The 19,693-nt window shown below is 39.5% G+C and overlaps 2 protein-coding genes across 3 annotated transcripts in view; both read left to right on the forward strand.

The window, feature by feature from the left end:
• Nucleotides 1–4,627: 4,627 nt before the first annotated feature.
• Nucleotides 4,628–10,627, forward strand: pold4 (DNA polymerase delta 4, accessory subunit). 2 transcript variants are annotated; one of them, XM_008280256.1, is made up of 5 exons: nt 4,628–4,710; nt 6,387–6,502; nt 6,701–6,787; nt 9,018–9,129; nt 9,928–10,627. In XM_008280256.1, exons 2-5 carry the CDS (start codon nt 6,397–6,399, stop codon nt 9,950–9,952), a joined length of 330 nt encoding a protein of 109 aa, XP_008278478.1. In that variant the 5' UTR covers nt 4,628–4,710; nt 6,387–6,396; the 3' UTR covers nt 9,953–10,627. The 2 variants fall into 2 exon arrangements, with proteins under 2 accessions (XP_008278478.1, XP_008278479.1); XM_008280257.1 differs by having other exon boundaries at nt 6,704–6,787; nt 9,928–10,623.
• A 1,798-nt stretch (nt 10,628–12,425) lies between these two features.
• The window catches only part of LOC103356187 (sarcoplasmic/endoplasmic reticulum calcium ATPase 2), a 26,623-nt gene continuing 19,355 nt past the window's right edge, over nt 12,426–19,693 (forward strand). The window contains exons 1-6 of the mRNA XM_008280258.1: nt 12,426–12,625; nt 13,822–13,941; nt 14,210–14,227; nt 16,316–16,398; nt 16,598–16,702; nt 19,584–19,693. Of these exons, the coding sequence (XP_008278480.1) occupies nt 13,824–13,941; nt 14,210–14,227; nt 16,316–16,398; nt 16,598–16,702; nt 19,584–19,693 (434 nt within the window). The 5' untranslated portion in view covers nt 12,426–12,625; nt 13,822–13,823. The remainder of the gene's footprint in view (nt 12,626–13,821; nt 13,942–14,209; nt 14,228–16,315; nt 16,399–16,597; nt 16,703–19,583) is intronic.

Genomic DNA, 19,693 nt, shown 5'->3' on the forward strand with positions numbered 1-19,693 from the left:
ACAAATTTAAGCATATTTATATGAATGAAGTGTACTTTGGTTTGTTGCACATGACAGTTGGCTAACTGTCATTATGTGAGTGATTGTGTGGTCTGATTGTAAAGTCTGATACCAGCAGGAAGGAAGGACCTGCGGTTGGCTAGTCTTGCTAAAGTGAATGAATACAATGCAGCTGAGATGAAAGATTGTAAAGCCAGAGTGATCATTGTGGAGAAAGAGCTGGAACGCATGAAGTCCATTAAAAAATGTAGAGAGTATGACCGCTACAAACAGAGATGGAACCTTTGAATTAAGGGAATGAAAGAAACTATGAATGAAGACACCAGACGAGTGGTCGTTGAGCTACTGAAGAAAATAGCTCCACACTGGGAACAAAACATGGATCATATTGTGGATACAGTGCATCAGATTAGTCAAAAATTGGAGATCAGAGTGAGACAAATAATCATCCAGTTTACAAGATGACAACAAAGAGGTGGATTTTGGAAGCTGACTAAAGAGTCCAAAGTATGCAAAGATGCTGTTCATGGAGAACATCTCAAAGGAGGACAGATTAGCAAGAGCAGCACTTTCAGTCGTCAGCCAAGCATGTCAAGCAGCAGAGAAGGCGTATTTCCTTGGGCTTTTCGGATACATTAATGGCCGCCGCATCACACCTGAAGCTTAAAATGGCTATCTCATAAAAGTAGGTGGGATGGGCACCCCTATAGCTCACCTAGTTGAGCGTGCGACCCATGATCAAGGCTACAGTTCCCCGATGCAGCAGTCGTGGGTTTGACTCCTGACCCGTTGCTGCAGGTCTCTCCCCATTCTTCTCACCCCTTTCCTGTCTATCTGCAGTGCTCTAAAATAAAGGCAAAAGCCCAAAAAACATATTAAAAAAAATAAAAAAGTATGTGGGATAGGGTTACAAGGAGGAAACAGCCCTATTGTCAGTAACACTTAAAACACTATTTATTTTTTATTTTTTACTGTTTTTTGGACTTTTTTTGTTGTTTTTCATTTTCCCTTTAGCTGCTGCGAGGTTTTCCAGCAAGTGAACGTCCATCCATCCATCCATTTTCTATACACCGCTTAATCCTCATTAGGGTCGCGGGGGTGCTGGAGCCTATCCCAGCTGACTTAGGATGAAGGCAGGGGACACCCTGGACAGGTCGCCAGTCCATCGCAGGGCCACACTTAGAGACAGACAACCAAGCACACTCACATTCACACCTACGGACAATTTAGAATCACCAATTACCGGGACGCGAACCGGCAACCTTCTTGCTGCGAGGCAACAGTGCTACCAACTGCGCCACCTTGCAGCCCCGCAAGTGAACGTTCCAACCTAAATTTAATTTCTTTAAACATAACATCTCAAAGACTATGTGAAAAGAAAAGTCAGTTTTTTTGTATTATAAAGGACTTAAATCTCACTGTACTCTATTGCAAGAAACTCATTCATGTGCCTCAGATGCCACCTACTGGACAACACAATGGGGAGACAAGAGACTCTCCAATCACTGGAGCAGCAGATCAGCAGGAGTTGTTATTTGCTTCAACAAATGTCCTCTTAATGTAATCTCAGCAGATGAAAATGGGCATTGGTTAATAGCTATTATCAACATAGACAGTAATTACATCATTTTAACCAATGTTCACGGTTACAGTAACACCACCCAAAACAAGGTTTTGCTGCAAGAAATTGCCAATGTTGTTTCCCAATACAGAGAATTATACCACACTGATTTATTATTATTTGGAGGAGATTACAATCTAGCACCTGACAATTATCTTGATAGGTACCCAATAAAATTTCATGATACTCATTACAAGACTATTTTGCTGGAGTTTTGTAACACCTTTTCTTTGATTGATGTCTGGAGAAAAAGTCATCAGACAATACTGATGGATTAGGCCCAGTGGAAGTATTAAATCTAGAATTGATTGATGGTTTACAACTGCAGAACTGACTAACTATGTGTCCAATATAAAGATTTCCAGTGCTCCTTTAACTCACCACCGTGCGTTATCTCTCAATTTACAACTAAAAACTAGAAATGTTTACTGAGAGTTTAATGCAGACTTGCTGAAACACCAGGAATATTGTGACACTATCAAGGAGTTAATGATGGAAATCAAATATGACGTAACTATTGGCAGCTATTGTAGCAGATGGGAGTTCCTCAAATTTAAGATCAGACAGATATCAATATGCTATGGAAAGGAAAGAAGCAAAATCCTTAGAGAACAAGAATTTAAACCCATACAGGACCTGGAGGACTACTGTAAGAGGACTCCCATGTTAGACTCAGATAAAGCTATAACTAGCTATAACTTTCAAATCCAAATTAGATGAAATAAGCACCAGAAAGGCAAGGGGAGCCTTTATCAGACTGAAGGCCAAATGAATCGAAGAAGGTGAGAGTAACACAGCATATTTTTGTGGACTTGAGAAGAGGAGGCAGGAGAGAAATCTCATTAACATTCTCATAATCAATGACACCGAGTGTACAAATCCCAAGGTAAGGTCTATACATTTTTATAATGATCTATACACCCCTTCTGACTCTGAAAGTGACTTACCTCTTCTTCTGCACAGTATAAAACATAACATCCCATCCATCAAAACAGACTTTAGGGATATATGTAACTCAGACATTGAAATGTTTGAATTGGACATTGCAGTTAAACAACTCTCGCTAAGGAAATCACCGGGCCAGGACGGACTCTCAACAGACTTCTACAAATACTTCTGGGAGGTCATTAAGGACTTGTTCTTCCTGGCCACTCAAGAAAGTGTCAGGAATAAATCTCTGATGACCATGATGAAACAAGGTCTCATATCACTGATCCCTAAAAGTGGTGAAGACAAAAAATATTTGGACAATTTAAGACCTATAACTTTACTGTGGACTACAAATTATTTGCTCATGTCACTGCCAACTGGCCTGTCACAGATTATTAGTGATTCTCAACTAGGTTTTCTGAGAGGTCGTTCTATACATAAAAATGTCAGGCTCCTACTGGATTTATTAGACTATAGGGACAAAATCGAAGATGATGGTTTTATTTTATATCTGGATTCTTGTAAAGCCTTTGACTGGGTGGAGTATCCATTTATGTTAGAGACCTTACTTTGGGTTTGGAGATGCCTTCTGTGAAGTGATAAGGATGCTATAAACCGATATTAACAGCTCTGTTCTGTCTCCCTTTGGCACATGTAGACATTTTGAAGTGAAAAGCCGACAAGGGTTCCCAGCCTCACCACTGTTGTTCATTATAGCTGTTGAAATTTTAAGTATTATGATCAAATCCTGTGAAGAGCTTCAAAAATTAGATGTACTGGGTTGACCACTAGCGATAACTCAGCTGGCAAACGATCCCACACCGTTTCATAAAAACAAAGCTTAAATGCCAATAACTCTGTAAGTTGTCAGCCATTTCTCAAAAGCATCTATGCAGCGGTTTGTATTTACAGTGCATTTGGAAAGTATTCACAGTGCTTCACTTTTCGAAAAATGGATTAAATTAATTTTTCCATCTAAATTCTACACAAAACACACCATTATGACAACTTGAAAAAAGTTTTTCGTTTGAGATTTTTGCAAATTTATTAAAAATATAAAACTAAGAAATCATATGCACATAAGTATTCACAGCCTTTGCTCAATATTTTGTTGATGCACCTTTGGAAGCAATTACGGCCTGAAGTCTTTTTAAATATGATGCCACAAGCTCGGCACACCTATCTTTAGGCAGTTTTGCCCATTCCTCTTCGCAGGGTGCCATGGCAGCCGGTACTCCTGACAAAAAGTTGGGGGAGCTGACGGGTCTGGTGAAATCCTTCGTCCGGTCACAGGCAGCCAGGGACCAGGTAATTGGGATGACTGTGGCATTTGGTCGGTAGTTCACATAATAGATGACGGAGGGACCATTTTATACTTTGCTGATTCTGTCAGAAGTACAATATTACCTGCTTTATCTAGCAATATAGTGATGTGATCAATGCAATCCCACAAGCTTTGGTATGTACCTTGAAAATGTTTTATTATATACAAGCACTGCCCCCGGTTTTATTCTCTGTCTATTCAAAATTGCCCATTTGTAGATACAAAATGTAATTTTAAAAAAATGTACTAAATGTCCAATCCAAAGAATATTTTCCCTTGCCCTTGAGAAGACAAACTATATTGGAAGAATTCATCAATAAAAATATTAAGAAAATTAGATGCAATTATCTAAAATTTCCTGTCCTTCACAAAGCTAAAGAAATCATGTCAAAATAATTTATTACATTTATCCCTGTAGAAAATTCTTACAGTCCAAATTTAACAAAGATGATAATGGAAGTGAATTTTGTAACACTAACGTTGAATTAGAAGAACTTTTTTTTTCTTGTCCTTTTTCAAAGATTTTCTGGGGTAGTTTTTGTGTCTGGGCTCTTTATAATAATTTGTCTCAACTATCACTAACATACAAGGAAATTAAATTTGGAGTCACTTTGCAAGAGAAAAAAATTGGATTTTGTATTAAATAATTGTATTATTATGGCCAAATTCTTCATGCACAAATGCATATTTAGCACTGACCCTAACCCTAAATGTTGCGGACTAGTGAAACGTCATCAGTTGGCGCCCAATTACATCATCGACTTGGGACAGCTAAGTATCCCATGATGCATTTCCAGCCGACCATCAACAAAGACTGAGGAGAAAACTTTTAAAGGTAACACAAGTCTTTTGGAAATACTGCTGTTATTGTGACAAAAATCTAGTTTTAAGGTTATTTTAGGCCAGAAAGAAGTTGTATAAACAGCAAATCTAGTTAGTCTAGTCTAGTAAAGCCTGCTAAAACTTTTGTTCCGATGATTTCGGAGATGTGTCCCGATAGGTATGTATAATAAAGGCTTTATTATACATAATAAAGGCTTTATTATACATGTCTATGCGTGCCCCGGTGTTCCAGTTTACGTCGCGATGTTTGCTACATTTACGCTACATATGTTCCGTTCGCAGATTCGTCCCGACCCTTGTTAAAGAAGTCTATGTCCATGTCAGTATCATCTACAGACAGCAAAACCAAACGTGCTGACCAAAAATAAAAATTAAAAAAACACGTATTTTTCGAGTCCAGTGAGAGGATTCGGTACTATGTAATCCCGATGTAAAAATACGAGTTCAGTGTTGTACTCATTGTGCCACCGATCAGCTCGATTAGGATCCTTTTCAATCCTATAGATCTTTTCCATTCTGTCCGGTGTTTAACACCTGGTGGTTATTCAGGGAACACGCCCAGATCAACTCACTGCCTGTTTAATAACGACACACAAAATATATTATTGTCTTAGCAAGCAAAACCCACAATATAGAACCACGTTGTGTTATGTTGTGTGTCAGTTTGTGCATTTAGTGTCAGAGATCCAGAGCAGAACTTCACAACGATGTGATTCAGCAACAGCTTTATCAGCACCATTCATCTCCAGGCAGTAAGAGGTGATAGAACTGGGTTCAGGCTGGTTTACGATGCATAGCAGTAGGGCTGCATGATATTGGAGAAACTGGCAATGAGATATTTTTATTTTCTGTGATAGATACTGAGATATAACAAAAACACACACACAACCTAGTAAATATAACATGAGTATTACTTACTAACTTCAACATGCAGTCTGTGTCCCCAGCACTGGCCCCTTTATTTAGGGCGACAACCTTCGTCATGTTCACCACATTGTTCTGAACCTTTTCAGCATTTCTCCCAAGTCAGTCAATTATTTGTGATCCCATGCACATGCAGATCCTGTACGTCAATAAACTCTGTTTTTTAAAACAAAATTTAAAAATTGACCATGACATTGGAGTAAATGATCAAACTTCTCTTGTAGATCAGTTATGAAAAATTAAGACTTGGTAGGTTATCTTTTTGTGTCAAGCAGCAAAAAAAAGAGTTAGTTTCCCTTACTTCACATTGCACTTAGTGTGAAACGACAAAATATCCAAACAATATACAGATGCCAAAGTGATATATTATGCAGTTCTACAAAGCAGTTAATTTGGAGTTGGTAATTTGATTTACAGATTCTCCCCGGAGCAGCAAACAGACTCCAACTTACAATGTAGAATCAAATTAGGTAAAATAATTCAATTTTAATCTCTACAACTTCTCTCACTAATGTGTATCAGAATGTTGTAGAACACAGACAGCTATTGCTAAATAAACATTTTAAAAAAGAGAGATGGCCTTAGATTTACCTAGGTTTGCTTTTTTAACATTGTTTAAAAAAAAATTAAAAATTAATTTAAATGATGTTGAATGGAAAGAAACCCCAAACCTGTCGGGATTGGGGCTGTTATATCAGTAGCATAAAGCATGTAGAAAAGTGTGTTTGTGTGTTTATGTTCTAGATTGATCATCATGACAGCCAAGCGTGGATTAATAACGGATTCATTCAAGGTGGTGAAGAAAGCACGGAGAGGGGGGAAGCAAGACAAGAGGCCGACTCCTCCACCTCCACAGAAGGGTGAAGAGCACCACTGTTTTATTGTGGGGTTTAAATACTTGCACTTCTGTTTATTTTGTTTGGAAAAAAGAAGACAAAATATTCTGTTTTTCATTTTAAAAGCACTTTGGTTCATGTTAAAATCAGTGATGGATCTCTCTGATACTTCTGTTTTGACGCAGCAGTGACTTGAAGTCGTTCTATATCTTTTTCTTTGAGCAGAGGCTGAAATTGAAACTGCCCGAGAGGAGGAGTTGCAGAAGCTCCGACAGTTTGACCTGGACTGCAGATTTGGGCCCTGCACAGGTAGCGTGGCTACTCACATAATCACACTGGCTTTGGCATGAAAATAGAAATAAGCTCAAGCGATGTCCAGCGGATTCTTGCTGATGCCAATGTTGATATTGATGTACAGACATATTCAACATATGCTGTAGTTGATAAGCCGTGCTGTTTCATTTGAACTGTGTATTTTTCGTATGAAAAAGGGGAATAAAAGAACGGGTAGCTGTACCTCGTACACTACAAAATACAACAAGAATTTGCAATTCCTGAAGGAAAGACAGTGTGATTGCTAGAAGTTGCTTATATGACTGCAGCTGCTAAGGCTTGCTTGTAGCATTACAGCTTTGTAACTGGGCAAATGATGTTGCAGTTTCTATATTTTTTTCGATCAAAGCATTTCCCCAAGGAGCAGCTGTATGCAGTGTTTTACTTCTGTCGGTCTTGCTTTGACAGCCTATGCTGTAGTGCATAATAGTTTGGCTGCGCCACAGTGTTACTGTGATACAGGGGAAAGAATGCCTTGGCTTGTTTGTGTTTCCTTAAATCAGTCACAGTCGTCATGGGCGGCGTTAAGTGTGTACAACTTTGGTCTTCCCTTTCTTTGCCTGGATGTGTTGAGCTTTTGCTGGATCTTTTGACAGATTGTGTTTATGTTATAAGAGAGCAGAGTCCGTGTCTGTGTTTATAAGGGACTACAGACAGACTCATACACAGACATGCACTTTGTTCTGTTAATCTGACTACAGCTGGGTGTGTCAGCTCCAAGTCTGAATGTGCACCCTGGTCACTTTTCCATAAAAGTCATACCAATCTTACAAGATTGGGCATAGAAACATGTCTTTATTACTTTGACATGGCACAAGTCTGAACTGCACTGTTAATGGATAGAGCAGAAGCAACGGTACTTTGAGTTATTAGAAGTGATTTATGGAAGGATTTTCCACATTCCACAACTAGCTACTCAGCTACTTTATAAAGACATTGATGATCATAAACTTATCATATGCTTATCAGAAACTTTCGCTCAGCCTTTAGACTTGAGACACTGTCATGCCCAGCTGACTGGTATCCAAACTGAGTGACTTTACACTTTCACAATCCACCTGCCACTTGATCAAGGACTTTCTAAACAAAAGCCCACATACTATAAGAATCGGTAACCACCTGTCCTCCACCATCACACTCAGCACTGGCTCCCCACAGGGGCTGTGTGCTGAGCCCCAGCCTCTACTCACTGTACACATAAGCCTGTGCCCCCATCCATAAGTAACACTATTATTAAGTTTATCGAAGACACGACTGTGGTTGGACTTCTCAGGAAGCTCAGGAGACTGGTCCGCCTACAGAGATGAAGTCCAAAGACTGACGGTGTGGTGTTCAGAAAACAATCTGATCTTGAGCTCCAAAACCAAAAGAAGTTATTATAGACTTTCAAAAAAACTGAGCAGACCCTAATCTGCTGATCATCAACAAAGACTGTGTGGAAAGGGGCCCAGCCTACTGGTCCTTTGGTACACACAGTGATGAAGATCTCTCCTGGATTACCAACACCACAGCAACGGTGAAAAAGGCACAGCAGCGATTCTACTTCCTGTGGATCCGCAGAAAAAACAACCTGTAAAAAAAGTTGCTAGTGTCCTTTTACTGCTGCTCTGTCAAAAGCGTGCTGGCATACTATATCACTGTGTGGTTCACCAGCTGCTCAGCAGCAGACAGAACAGCCCTCCAGAGGATCATCAACACTGCAAAAGATGATCTTTGGCTGTTCATTGCCTTTTTTTGGAGGAATTATGCAGTTCTCGCTGCCTCTGTAGAGCAGCAAACATTCTGAAGGACCAATCCCATCCTGGACACCTTCTGTTTGACTCACTACCTTCAGGTAGACATTTCAGGTCTGTCAAATCATCACCAAACAGACTGAAAAACAGCTTCTACCCTAGAGCCATGAGAGAACTGAACTCAGCATGCTACTTACTGCCACACACTATTCTATTCCACTGTAGCTGTAGATTTCTGCATCACTTTTGTGTGATCTACTTGGCAAAGTAGTTGCAATGTCTAATCTTGATGTTGATATCTACCTGTAATGTTACTGACATTGTTAAATGGAGTACAGCCCTCATCATCCTGTACGTGAAGCAAATTTTGCAAACTTTGATATTCTGTTCATTAAAATGATTTGGATTCTAAACTGGTGCACAAACTGGTTTTACTCACACAAATTGCTGAATCCTGTCCTCTCTTTTTGCAGGTATCAGCAGGCTGGAGAGGTGGGAGAGAGCAAAGCTTCATGACCTTAAACCACCTGAGGAGATCAGAGACCTGCTGCTGCAAACATCCGATGACCCTGAATATAGCCAGAGGTAAAGCACGTGCACACACATGCATACACACGTGCATGTACGACCAGAGCAGTAGGGCTTTTGTGGTGTGCCTAGAATATTTGAAAAAAAGTCATCCTCATATGGGAGAAATTAGATTATGGAAGGCAATAAACATATTTTTGGCACATACCATATAATAACCCCAGCATTAGATAGAACCTCCTGATATCCTTCCTGTATACATGGCAAAGTTTTCCTAATTTATCCTGATTATGGAAACCAAACTGAAAAAAATCACTTCCCTGCTGAAAACTGGAAATTGCCAGGCTAATCCAGTGCACTTACAGAATAAATGTTAACAGAAAAGTGACCTCTGTCTGAATGACGACAACACTGCTACTTTAGCGAATTGATGAAGCCAACAATGTTCCATGTCTGAAAAGGGCTTAAGATGGCCACATACAAGTTTAAGATAACTTTGAGAGAAAACAGATACAGATATGGTACCAATGCTAGTTTTGCTATTAAAACTATGACATATCCCATGATAATGATGCTATTAGTCAGTTGTGGAACAAATCTTGTTGAACAAAAATGTTATCTTCTCTTTAGATTGTGAAATCGACTTGGTTGGAAGCACAGAGAGCTGTCTTACTTGTGATAAAGTTTTTAGATTGGAGAGGTTTTAGCTATAGTTTTGAACAATTTTAATTTACTCTTAATTAAAGTTTGTGTACTACTGAACATATAGACATGATGCCCTAACTCTTGCACATTCAAAATGATATTGTTGGTCATTCAGGCCATTCAGTAATAATTGTGTCCTTTGCCTTTCAGCCTCTGGAGTGAATATCCTGTCTGAGGAAGACAAAAGAAAGAAGACAAGATACAAACTCCAACAAAAGTCAAGTTTTATATACAAACCTTTTTTTATGATAAAGCCACTTGAAGAAAACAAAAAAAAACAACAACAACAACAACAATTTTTGAGATGTTTATTTCATGTCATGTCAAATTAATTTGATTGAATTTGTTATATTTGATGTGTTTTGGTATTTTAGAAAAATCTGACATTTGCAAATTTGTCTGTTAGATTGAATTCAAAGTATTTTCAATATGACTTGCTGTTTTACTAATGAATCCAGAATGATAGAAACACGTGGATATTGGCATCAATATCACAAATCTACCAAACAAATCAACTGTTATTAGAAAAAGTATTTTCAGCAGATGCATTTGGCAGCCAACTTAAAAAATGACTGGCAGCTTCAATTTTTTTTTGCCAATCAGACACACTTATTATGTATCCTACTGTGTCAAATTTGGTGCTTGTATCACCATTTAACTGATTTTTCTCAAACCTGTTCAACTGTTTTGAAATTTAATTGATACCAGTAGACTTGTGTAATTTTATTTCTTTTTAATTTTTATTTGGAATTCAATACAACTGAACAACCTTTTTTTAAAAATTTGGATGTTACTTTAGGGTTATGGAGAAATTTCATAATGTTATTAAAAAGTTTTACACTGACACATACAGTTGTGTATCCCTGAACCCTGAAATAATCCACAGGTCCAAGGTGTGATGCATTATGTTATTTATTGTGACCACCCTCTACATTTTTCAACAAGGAATTTAAAATTCATTAAACCCATGACTTAATGATTTATTCTTCTAGACTATACTGGGAGAGAGTATAGTAATGATTCAGTCAATCCAAAACACCCTTGTATTCAAATGAGTGCCAGTATCAACATCAGAGTTGCTTGAATATTTGTAACTTAATTGAACTGCAACATCATGTTTATTAGTGCCAGCTTGACATCCTCAGTGTTGCATGAAGATAATAGAGGGTTGTATGTACAACCTCCTGATACACTTTGTTATAGATGAAACACATCTATTACTGAATAAAACACAACCTATTAAATGGCCTATTGCCCAAAAGGTTTAAAGACTTATTTTAAAATACTATAAAAGGTTCACCTTGTCCGAGAATTTCTTAAAACAAATTTGAAGTAGATGCTTGTACCTTTTGTAATGTGAAAGATGAAACATTAGAGAACATGTTTTTCTCATGCCTTTTGTTGAAAAAATGTTGGTTACATATAAGAAAGTGGATATGACTGTATAGTCAGTCTTATGGGTAAATAGAATTATTGTCGCAAATGAGAAATAGTGCACTGCCTAGTCACAACATAATATTATCTAGGCCATCCACATGCCACCAGGACAGCTCCGACCTGTGTCCTGTGGGATGTTGACAGTGGATCCTTTGGGTCCTGTGGGCTGGACTTGCTCCAGCACATCTCACAGGTGGAGTTGTATCCTTGTGCAATTTTTGTGGGGAAGGCCATAACTGTTGTTAGTGCAATTGGCATAAGGGAGGAGTGGTTGGTTCACAGCAAGGTTTAGGTGGTGCTGTGTCAAAGTAGCATCAACATGAATGCCAATCCAAGGTTAGGAAAATCCAAGGTTTTCAAGCAGAACACTGGACTGTAACAAGATGATCAGTGTTACTTCAACTGTAAGTGGTTTTAATGTTGTGGATGATGTGCGTGTATTTCCAGTCCCCACTACTTAGTATTTTTTTGTTGACGTTTTCAACTACTGCTAGTTAAAGTCAAACACCCAGCACTAAGCTTGCGTGATTCCCTCGGAGTCAACAGACGCACCGTCTGCTGACTGACCGAGATTTACCACGGCTGTGCCACACAGACTGGAGGCCTTTTTCGCGTAAGGCTCTCAATAGGCGGGATTTTACATGACTGTACGTGCTGATTCGTTAACGTCGTGCATCGTTCTGATTCGTAGGCCTGCCCTTGGTCCATTCGTAGCTCTGTTTGGTTTCTGCTTGGTAAATGCAGTTAATCACGTCCATTACCGTACAGCAGCGTCAAGCTACCAGAACTAGCCGCGGTAACACCAGAAGTGCGATTTTTTTTTTTTTTAAGATAAAAACCCTAATTGAAAGTTAGGTTGGTTTCGGTCGCACAACTAGTTAGCAAATGCTAAAAAAAATATGGAACTAATATCTGGCGTGGAATATACGTCTTGACTATATAATACAACGTAAACTTTCTTTCGGAGAAGTCTTTACTTTGAAATGCTTTACCGGATGTTGTATTTTGTGAGTGGCTGCTTGACAACATCGGACGCTGTAGCCTGAAGGCTTGTAATCAGTTATCTACAGATAGGCGATAATAATACCACATTATATGGGTGCCCGATTCGTGAGCCGTATTTAGAAAGCAGTTGCCTTAAATACGATTTTTTTTGTTGTTGTTTTTTGTTTTGACGTCAGATAGCACTTTACCACTTGGGAGTAAGATAGTGTTTTAATGGAAATCTGTTCCTGATGGTTTTTCACTCATGACCGGCTGTCACAGGATAACTAGGTAGCCTGGAATTTTTCAAACCATTCTTCTTCTTTTTTTTTCCTTTCCGATGCTGTGAGGAATTCGATTCAGAGAATATTGTGCTGTGATGTTACACGTCTCCCTCAAACTGTAGTGGACAGACGACGCTGCTCTGGTAGGCAACCTGTTCATCTCCGGAGGATTAACGTTAGTACATGTTGCTAGCTGCCTAGCGTGCTGGCTAGTCACCTACACATCTCTGTAGCTTATTTGCTAACTGCTAGTTTGTGGCTCAAGTGCGTGTGGTGATTTTTCACCTGTCGTTTGACATTGTGTTAGCGTATAACCAGGTAATTACGTTGACATGCTACATTGCTGGCAGACATCATCAGTCGTGAGCAAACATGTCCGAGTATCCACCGTTGTGGATGCCGGATAAGTCAGCGTACTTATGCTTCGTGTGTAACACTGACCACAGGGCCAAAAGTGTTATCAGTGTTATTTATCATTAGCATGACTGTTGAGGTTTTGACTGGAAATTAGCATTAGGGATTCTAGTGCGATTTTTAGAGAGACAATTTAATAGAATACAGGCCTACTTCATAGAACCTCCCTTCTAGCTAGGGTCCTTACGAAAAATTGAGTCCTTTTTTTAATTATTATTTTTAAATAAGTTGTTCAAGCATGTGGCACGTGAGTGGTGTTGAACGATATGTCAAGCTGCACCACAAACACCTGCTCACCTGTCCATTACTGATTCAGTGAGTTCACGCCTGCTTGGTGCATTACATGACGACAAGTTTGTATAAAGTCATATTGATCAGTATGAAAGAGAGCACGTTGTGTCACGTTGTTTGAATGAAGTAGAACAACGTCCAAGGCCAAGCAGTCCTTCTGAGAAGAACTAACTAAACAACGTAGAGCAGGTGATCCCTAACCCTGTCCACTGTGATTCAACATAGATGTGTTTTCAGTGGGAGCTCACCTCCCTTGGCCTGTATTCCTGTCTCTGGGGTATTTCTGTCTCTGCTGGTGCCAGTTTGTGTGGTTGCTTGGCTATACAGTACACATGATTCTCCAGATAACTAATGCTGTGTCAGTGTGTGATTTTATTACAGGTGTTCAAACCACCATAAAGCAGCAGGCTGCGTTTCAAGTATGAGATGTAATAAAATACTTTACAAAAAAAAAGATTAGCACCAGTCAGTGTGCTCAAACTCATGATGATATGGAACTAACAAGAACATAATTCTCAGGTTTATTTTTAATCGTCTAAAAATGTTGAATCCATAAAGACAACATTAAATCCTAGGGGCAGAAGATAACTGTACTGACTGACTGCCCATTGTCTTTCCCTCTTTCTCTCCACAGTGATGGATAATGCTCATACAAAGACAGTGGAGGAGGTTTTGGGCTTCTTTGGGGTAAATGAATCTACAGGCCTGAGCTGTGAGCAGCTGAAGAGGAACAGGGAGAGATGGGGACCCAATGGTACAAATCAAATATTTTCTTCAACTCATTACATTTGATTTTCCCCCCAGTAGCATGTAGACAAGTTGCTGTAGCCATCTTGTGTTTATTATATGACAGATGGATGTTACATTATAATATACAGTTGCATTTAATAAAGATGTTTATACACATTTAGCATACAGTCCTTTCAATCTGAACGATAAATTCTGTGTTTTTACCAGGAGTGTTTGTCCAGTTTTCTATTCCCCATTGCCATTTAATGCTTTCTTTTTGTATTTACTTGCAGAATTGCCAGCTGAGGAAGGTCAGTGATCCGTCCATCTTTCACAGTGTTTGTATGTCACAGTGTCAGAGAACGCAAGTGCAGAAATTAACCATGAGGATACTTGGGGAAAGGAAATGGGAAGCTAGCAAGCAGGCTAACAGACAGTAGGCTATGGGGGGGCTAGTGAGCTAATAGCACAAGCTGAGAACAATTCCCATGGAGGGTGACTACCTGGTCCAGAACACAAGATACTTAGAGCTACATGCTAACAATAGAAGCAAGTAAAGCTAACAAAGAGGGCCAGACAAGTGACTGGGCTGAAGCTAGCAGTACAGGGCCAGAAGTGCATCGAGAGCCAAATGCTACAGGGCTAACAGCAATAAAGGCTAAGCCAGCCACAAGGAACAGAATGTCATAAGACTAAGCTAAAAAGCTAAAGGCTAACCAAGACCAAGTAACATGAGGCAAGAGCAACCATTAGAGTAATATTACGTTGCAAAAACAAGGCTAGTGGCTAAACTAAACTGAGCTGGCAGATCGGTGTAAGGCAAAGGCAGTCAGGAATCTGTGAGGCAGGCTATACAGGTGTGTAGGTTGCTCCAATCTGGCAGAAGCAGGTGATCAAGATTGCTTCTCAAAGGCAAAAGAGGAGGTGTGTGGTTGGAAAGGATTCCAGAGTGGCTGAGGAAAATAAAGCAGAGCAAACAGAAGTTAAACATTGGTACGCAAATAAACATGAGCTCAGCCAGGACTGTCTGTCTGGTGTCTAGATCAAAAGTCTGAATGAACGGTGGTCTTATCTGGTGTTTTATGGAGCAGGGAGATGATTAAAGACAGGTGAGCTGGCCCCCTGCACAGGTGTCTTCACTGCCTCTAATCAGACAGCCACCCACATACAGCCAAAGAGGGGAGAAGAGTGAAAGACAGAAACTATCAGTTAAGAAAAGGTAGCAGCCCAGACAGTATATATGTGTGTGTCTCTGTGTGTTTCATTATCCTAAGCCCCTTTCAGACATGTAGTCCGTTCTATTAACCAGACAGCAGTTTAACATGTTGTCTTCATGCCTGAATGCTCAGCCTGGTAACATTTCTGTAAAGGACGCTCCGGCAGTCTTCCTAGGTCGGACCTAAAAACATTCATCACTTTCAACACGACACAACTTTGAACTGAGCCTTCACACAAATGGATAGACACACACAAGCAATGGTGCTTTGAGTTGTGTGAAGTGATTAAGGGAAGGATTTTAGCACCAATATTCATCCAAAAACATCACAGAGAGCCAAAGACAGACTTGGTATGCTAAAATCACAACGCACCCTTCTTACTCACTTGACTCTTTAACATCAATGAGTCTACAAAATAAGATGTCCAATATAATTAAACTTCACTGCCATAAAAACACAAACAGCTTAACATAATGAATGCAATCTGAGTTGTTGCTATACCTGGAGCATCAGACAGCACTAAGGTCCATAAACGCATTTGTGCAAGTGGAACAACTTCAGTGAATTCTTTTAAATTATCGAGGAAAGAGCACGGAGAGCAGATCTGTTTTGACCAGGATCCGACAGCAAATCACACTGTGTACTTGTCATCAACTCAGACAGGTGCGTTTTCACACAGAGTCATAGTTTATCCGCTGCTGTTATATATTTGTGTTACATAGCAGCTGTCTTCAGCTCAGTCCTGAGCTTTCAGTTTGTGCTGTTTAAGAAATCAGAGATACACAGGGCTGTTAGTTGTTTGGACACTTTGATCACCTGCTATTAGTTTAGATACAGTCTGGTATCTTGTTAAAATGCATTATACATCACTTGGTATATTGTATAGTCTCGGGAATGACAAATATAATGCGTGACTACATCTCTCTCTGGCACCACAGAATGTATCATTGCACAAGGTCGTGAGGAACATGAACAGAAAGTGACCTCTGTCTGAACGACTAGGATGCTGTCACTTTGACAGATTGATGAAACTAGCAATGTTCCATGTGCCATGTCTAAAATGGGCTCTATTCTGTTTCTCAACTTTTTTTTTGTTATCACAACAGCTTTATCACTGTATTACTACCTCTCCTAAATGTGTTTGTGTGCTTCTTTCTTCCTTCGGCATCTCATTGTGTGCAGGGAAGTCACTCTGGGAGCTAGTTCTGGAACAGTTTGAAGACTTGCTGGTTCGAATCTTATTGCTGGCTGCATGCATCTCCTTTGTAAGGAAACACAACCACACACACATGTGCAGTCACAAACAAAATTATTAATTATTTCAACAACAAATGTGTGTGTTTCTCTTAAACATATACTGCATATCAGTTTAACCCAGCTGTATACTCACAAATTATAAATGACATTAGTACCACACTGCACACAAGCTTTCAGCCTTTTCTCTCCCTTGTTTATGTCTCATAGACCCTGGCATGGTTTGAAGAAGGAGAGGGAACGATAACAGCCTTTGTTGAACCCTTCGTCATTCTCCTCATCCTCATCGCTAATGCTATTGTTGGAGTATGGCAGGTAAACTGTGTGTGTTGGGGTTGCGTGATTAGATAAATGGATCTGTCAGTCCATTGTCAGTTGTTTTTGTGGGGGACAATTTTTGCCATTTTGTTGACCTAATTTAGTGCCTCATGGAGAATTCAATTTGGCCAATAATTAACCTGTAAATCACAGTTCAAAGCATGTCCTAATAGGAACTGGCAGGTGAAATTGCACGAGTGAGAATTAGCTTAGCATCATGTAGCCACAGCCACTGTCGAGTGTATGTTAAAGGAGGGAACTCCTTTTCAAATAGTGGCAGATATTTCAGTGAATATATCCGCAAACACTGGCAAGAGTCTGATGTAGAAGTGAAAACTCAGTACCAAAGTCACAAACAATCTGGCACTGGAACACAGGAGGAGTGAGGGTTGATGAGGTGGGATGAGCTGCAGGCGTGTCTCATTAGGCAGGTGCATAGAGCCGAGCCATGCCCTCAGCCACACACTGAAAGGAAATCAGGGTTAACAGGTTGAGGAGCAGGAAAAGAAACAACCTAAACACCATAACATGACATTTTTTGTATGTTTGCACTCAAATTCGCCTACAGCATTTCAGTCGGATTCAAATCTGGGCTTTGATCAGTTCCTTGTTCCTTAATTTCTTCTTTCTGAGCCATTTCATGGTGCATTTGCTGGTGTGCTTTGGATCATTATTGTATAGAGAGATCCACCACTGCTTCCGGTTCAACTTTTAGACAGATGGTCTCACATTATCTTAAAGTACTTTTTGGTGTCCTGCAGATTTCATACATTTCAAACTATTCTGTCTTCAATTAATCTGTCCAGAGCAATATTACTTCACCAGGGCCGCTCCTTGCCTCTGTTCACTGGAAGTGAGTCTCTTTCAGCATTCTGGAGATGATAATATTTACTCTTTAAAGTGAAAGTGTGTTTGTCTCCTCCATCTTTTTTCTCATCTGACAATGAGATCTATCATCTGAGTTTTATTGGTTTTATGAAGCTCGTTCATATTTTGTCTCAACCATCCTACAGCAGCATTGGTTTCATCAAGTGTTTAAATTCGTCTTTCAATCGCTCCCCAGAGGAAGAGACACTTCTAAATGCGCTGTACAGTGCATGGCATGGGAGGTTGGTGCAGTAGTGCTGTCAATTAAAAGTTGGCCAATTGAATCTGATCGAGTTGTAACTATGGTAGCTGAAGGCTATTAAATGAAGCTGTTTGTCCGTGCCTGTGTCGTATAGGTTGATGTTGAATTTTGGTACATTATCTGTATATAACTGTCTGCTTTTTTGTAAATCAATTTAATGTAATTATATTGTTTATGAAGACTTGAATGCCAAGCTTCTTGCTGCTCTGTAAAGAACAGCAGGTAAGTTATTACTGCTCTGTCACCTTGCCTTTGAAAGTCTCATTGTGGTCTCTGAGCAGCTTGTTTGATTATATCTTCCTCTCAGCGTCATTGATCATTGTCTTCTGGGTAGTGGTGGATTATTAGGTTATTTAGACTCCATCCTTGTGGTTGAGGTTGTTTTGGGACCATTTTTACAACTGAGGAAAAATATTGTTCTTGAGCTATGTTTTTCTATGGATGCACTAGAATACTTAGGAATATTCTATCGCTAATGTTTTTTCTTGTTTGTTTTCTTTGTTGTTGCTTTCCTCCTCCTTTTGCTGCCTTTTTGGTACTTTTATCCTCTCTAGATCTGGAGTTCGGTGGCAGTTGTTATCTGACAGTTGGTAGTTTTTTGCTGTTGCTACTTAGCTTGCAAGGTCTTCCATAATTTGATTGACATGAAACGTGCCCAGTTTTTACCTTAGGTCTTAGATTGAATATACAACTTGTCAGTGAGCTTAAAAAGGCAAAAACAAATTCTTGATTCACATGACATGTCTGAAACATACTAGGAAAGTACTTTTAATACAAGTCTCCAAAGTATTTTCAGGGACATTGACCATGTGGGACAACAGTGGGGTTTATCTTATGTTTGGTCTCGTGTTTCCTGTTAATCTAGTTGGGATATGACAAAAGCCCAATCAAGGCAATTGCAGGTTTTTAAAGGGTATTGAATATGCTTCTCTTTTCTTTATTTATCTTCTGTGTTTGCCAAGTTCTCTGCTTGAAGGTGTGATGTTTGCATTGCAGCATTTAAATGCTCACATACCTAGTGAGATTCAAACAGAAAATATTGGCAGGTGGAGATGGATGTTCCATGTTTTCCCATTCTGAGGTTTCTCACTCATTTCATTAAAGGCAGACACTCAAAAAAAGCAATTTATTCTTATTGATCATCACCTTGTCAAACTGAATTTTCAGTATCATCTTTTTTCTTCATAAGAACTGTGGTAAACCCGTCAGATCAATACATTAACCTGGCACAGGCTCAGTAGTACCCGTGACTTTGTTTTGGAGGGAGTAATGTTTCATCCCCTTAGGTCAGAGGGTTTTTGTTTTACTTTAAATTTCCCACTGAAAGAACATACCCAACTTCCTTCAGTTTGACAAATCTAAGATCCAAATAAATCTTTGACTTGAGGGACTTGAGGGAATTTGGTACTCTTGTCTCCATTACCAAGGCAGAGTGACATATGAAGATTTATCTCTGCCCAATAAAGACTGTAAATAGGATAAATAACAAAATTGGAACAATGAGTTAGTGACACTGATTTTATTGAACTTGTCAGAAAAACCAAATTTGATGCAACTGAAGTATCCAACAATGCTGCATCAATTTATGTCATAGTAGTTCTAGGAAGCTTCTGCAGTGAATGTGCCACAATCAGCAACCCTTGGCTGGATTTTGTTAGAAGGGGTCCTGGTCCCAGTACAGGGACTAAAGGGCGGTAGGGTTAAATAACATACACATATCAAACACTGACATGTTGCTGTGTCTTCCAGGAGCGCAATGCAGAGAATGCTATTGAGGCTCTGAAGGAGTACGAACCAGAGATGGGCAAGGTGTACCGACAGGACAAGAAGAGCGTCCAGAGGGTCAGAGCCAGAGACAT

Source organism: Stegastes partitus, unplaced genomic scaffold (genome assembly GCF_000690725.1).
Source record: "Stegastes partitus isolate 25-593 unplaced genomic scaffold, Stegastes_partitus-1.0.2 Scaffold189, whole genome shotgun sequence".
Taxonomy (NCBI): Eukaryota; Metazoa; Chordata; class Actinopteri; family Pomacentridae; genus Stegastes; species Stegastes partitus.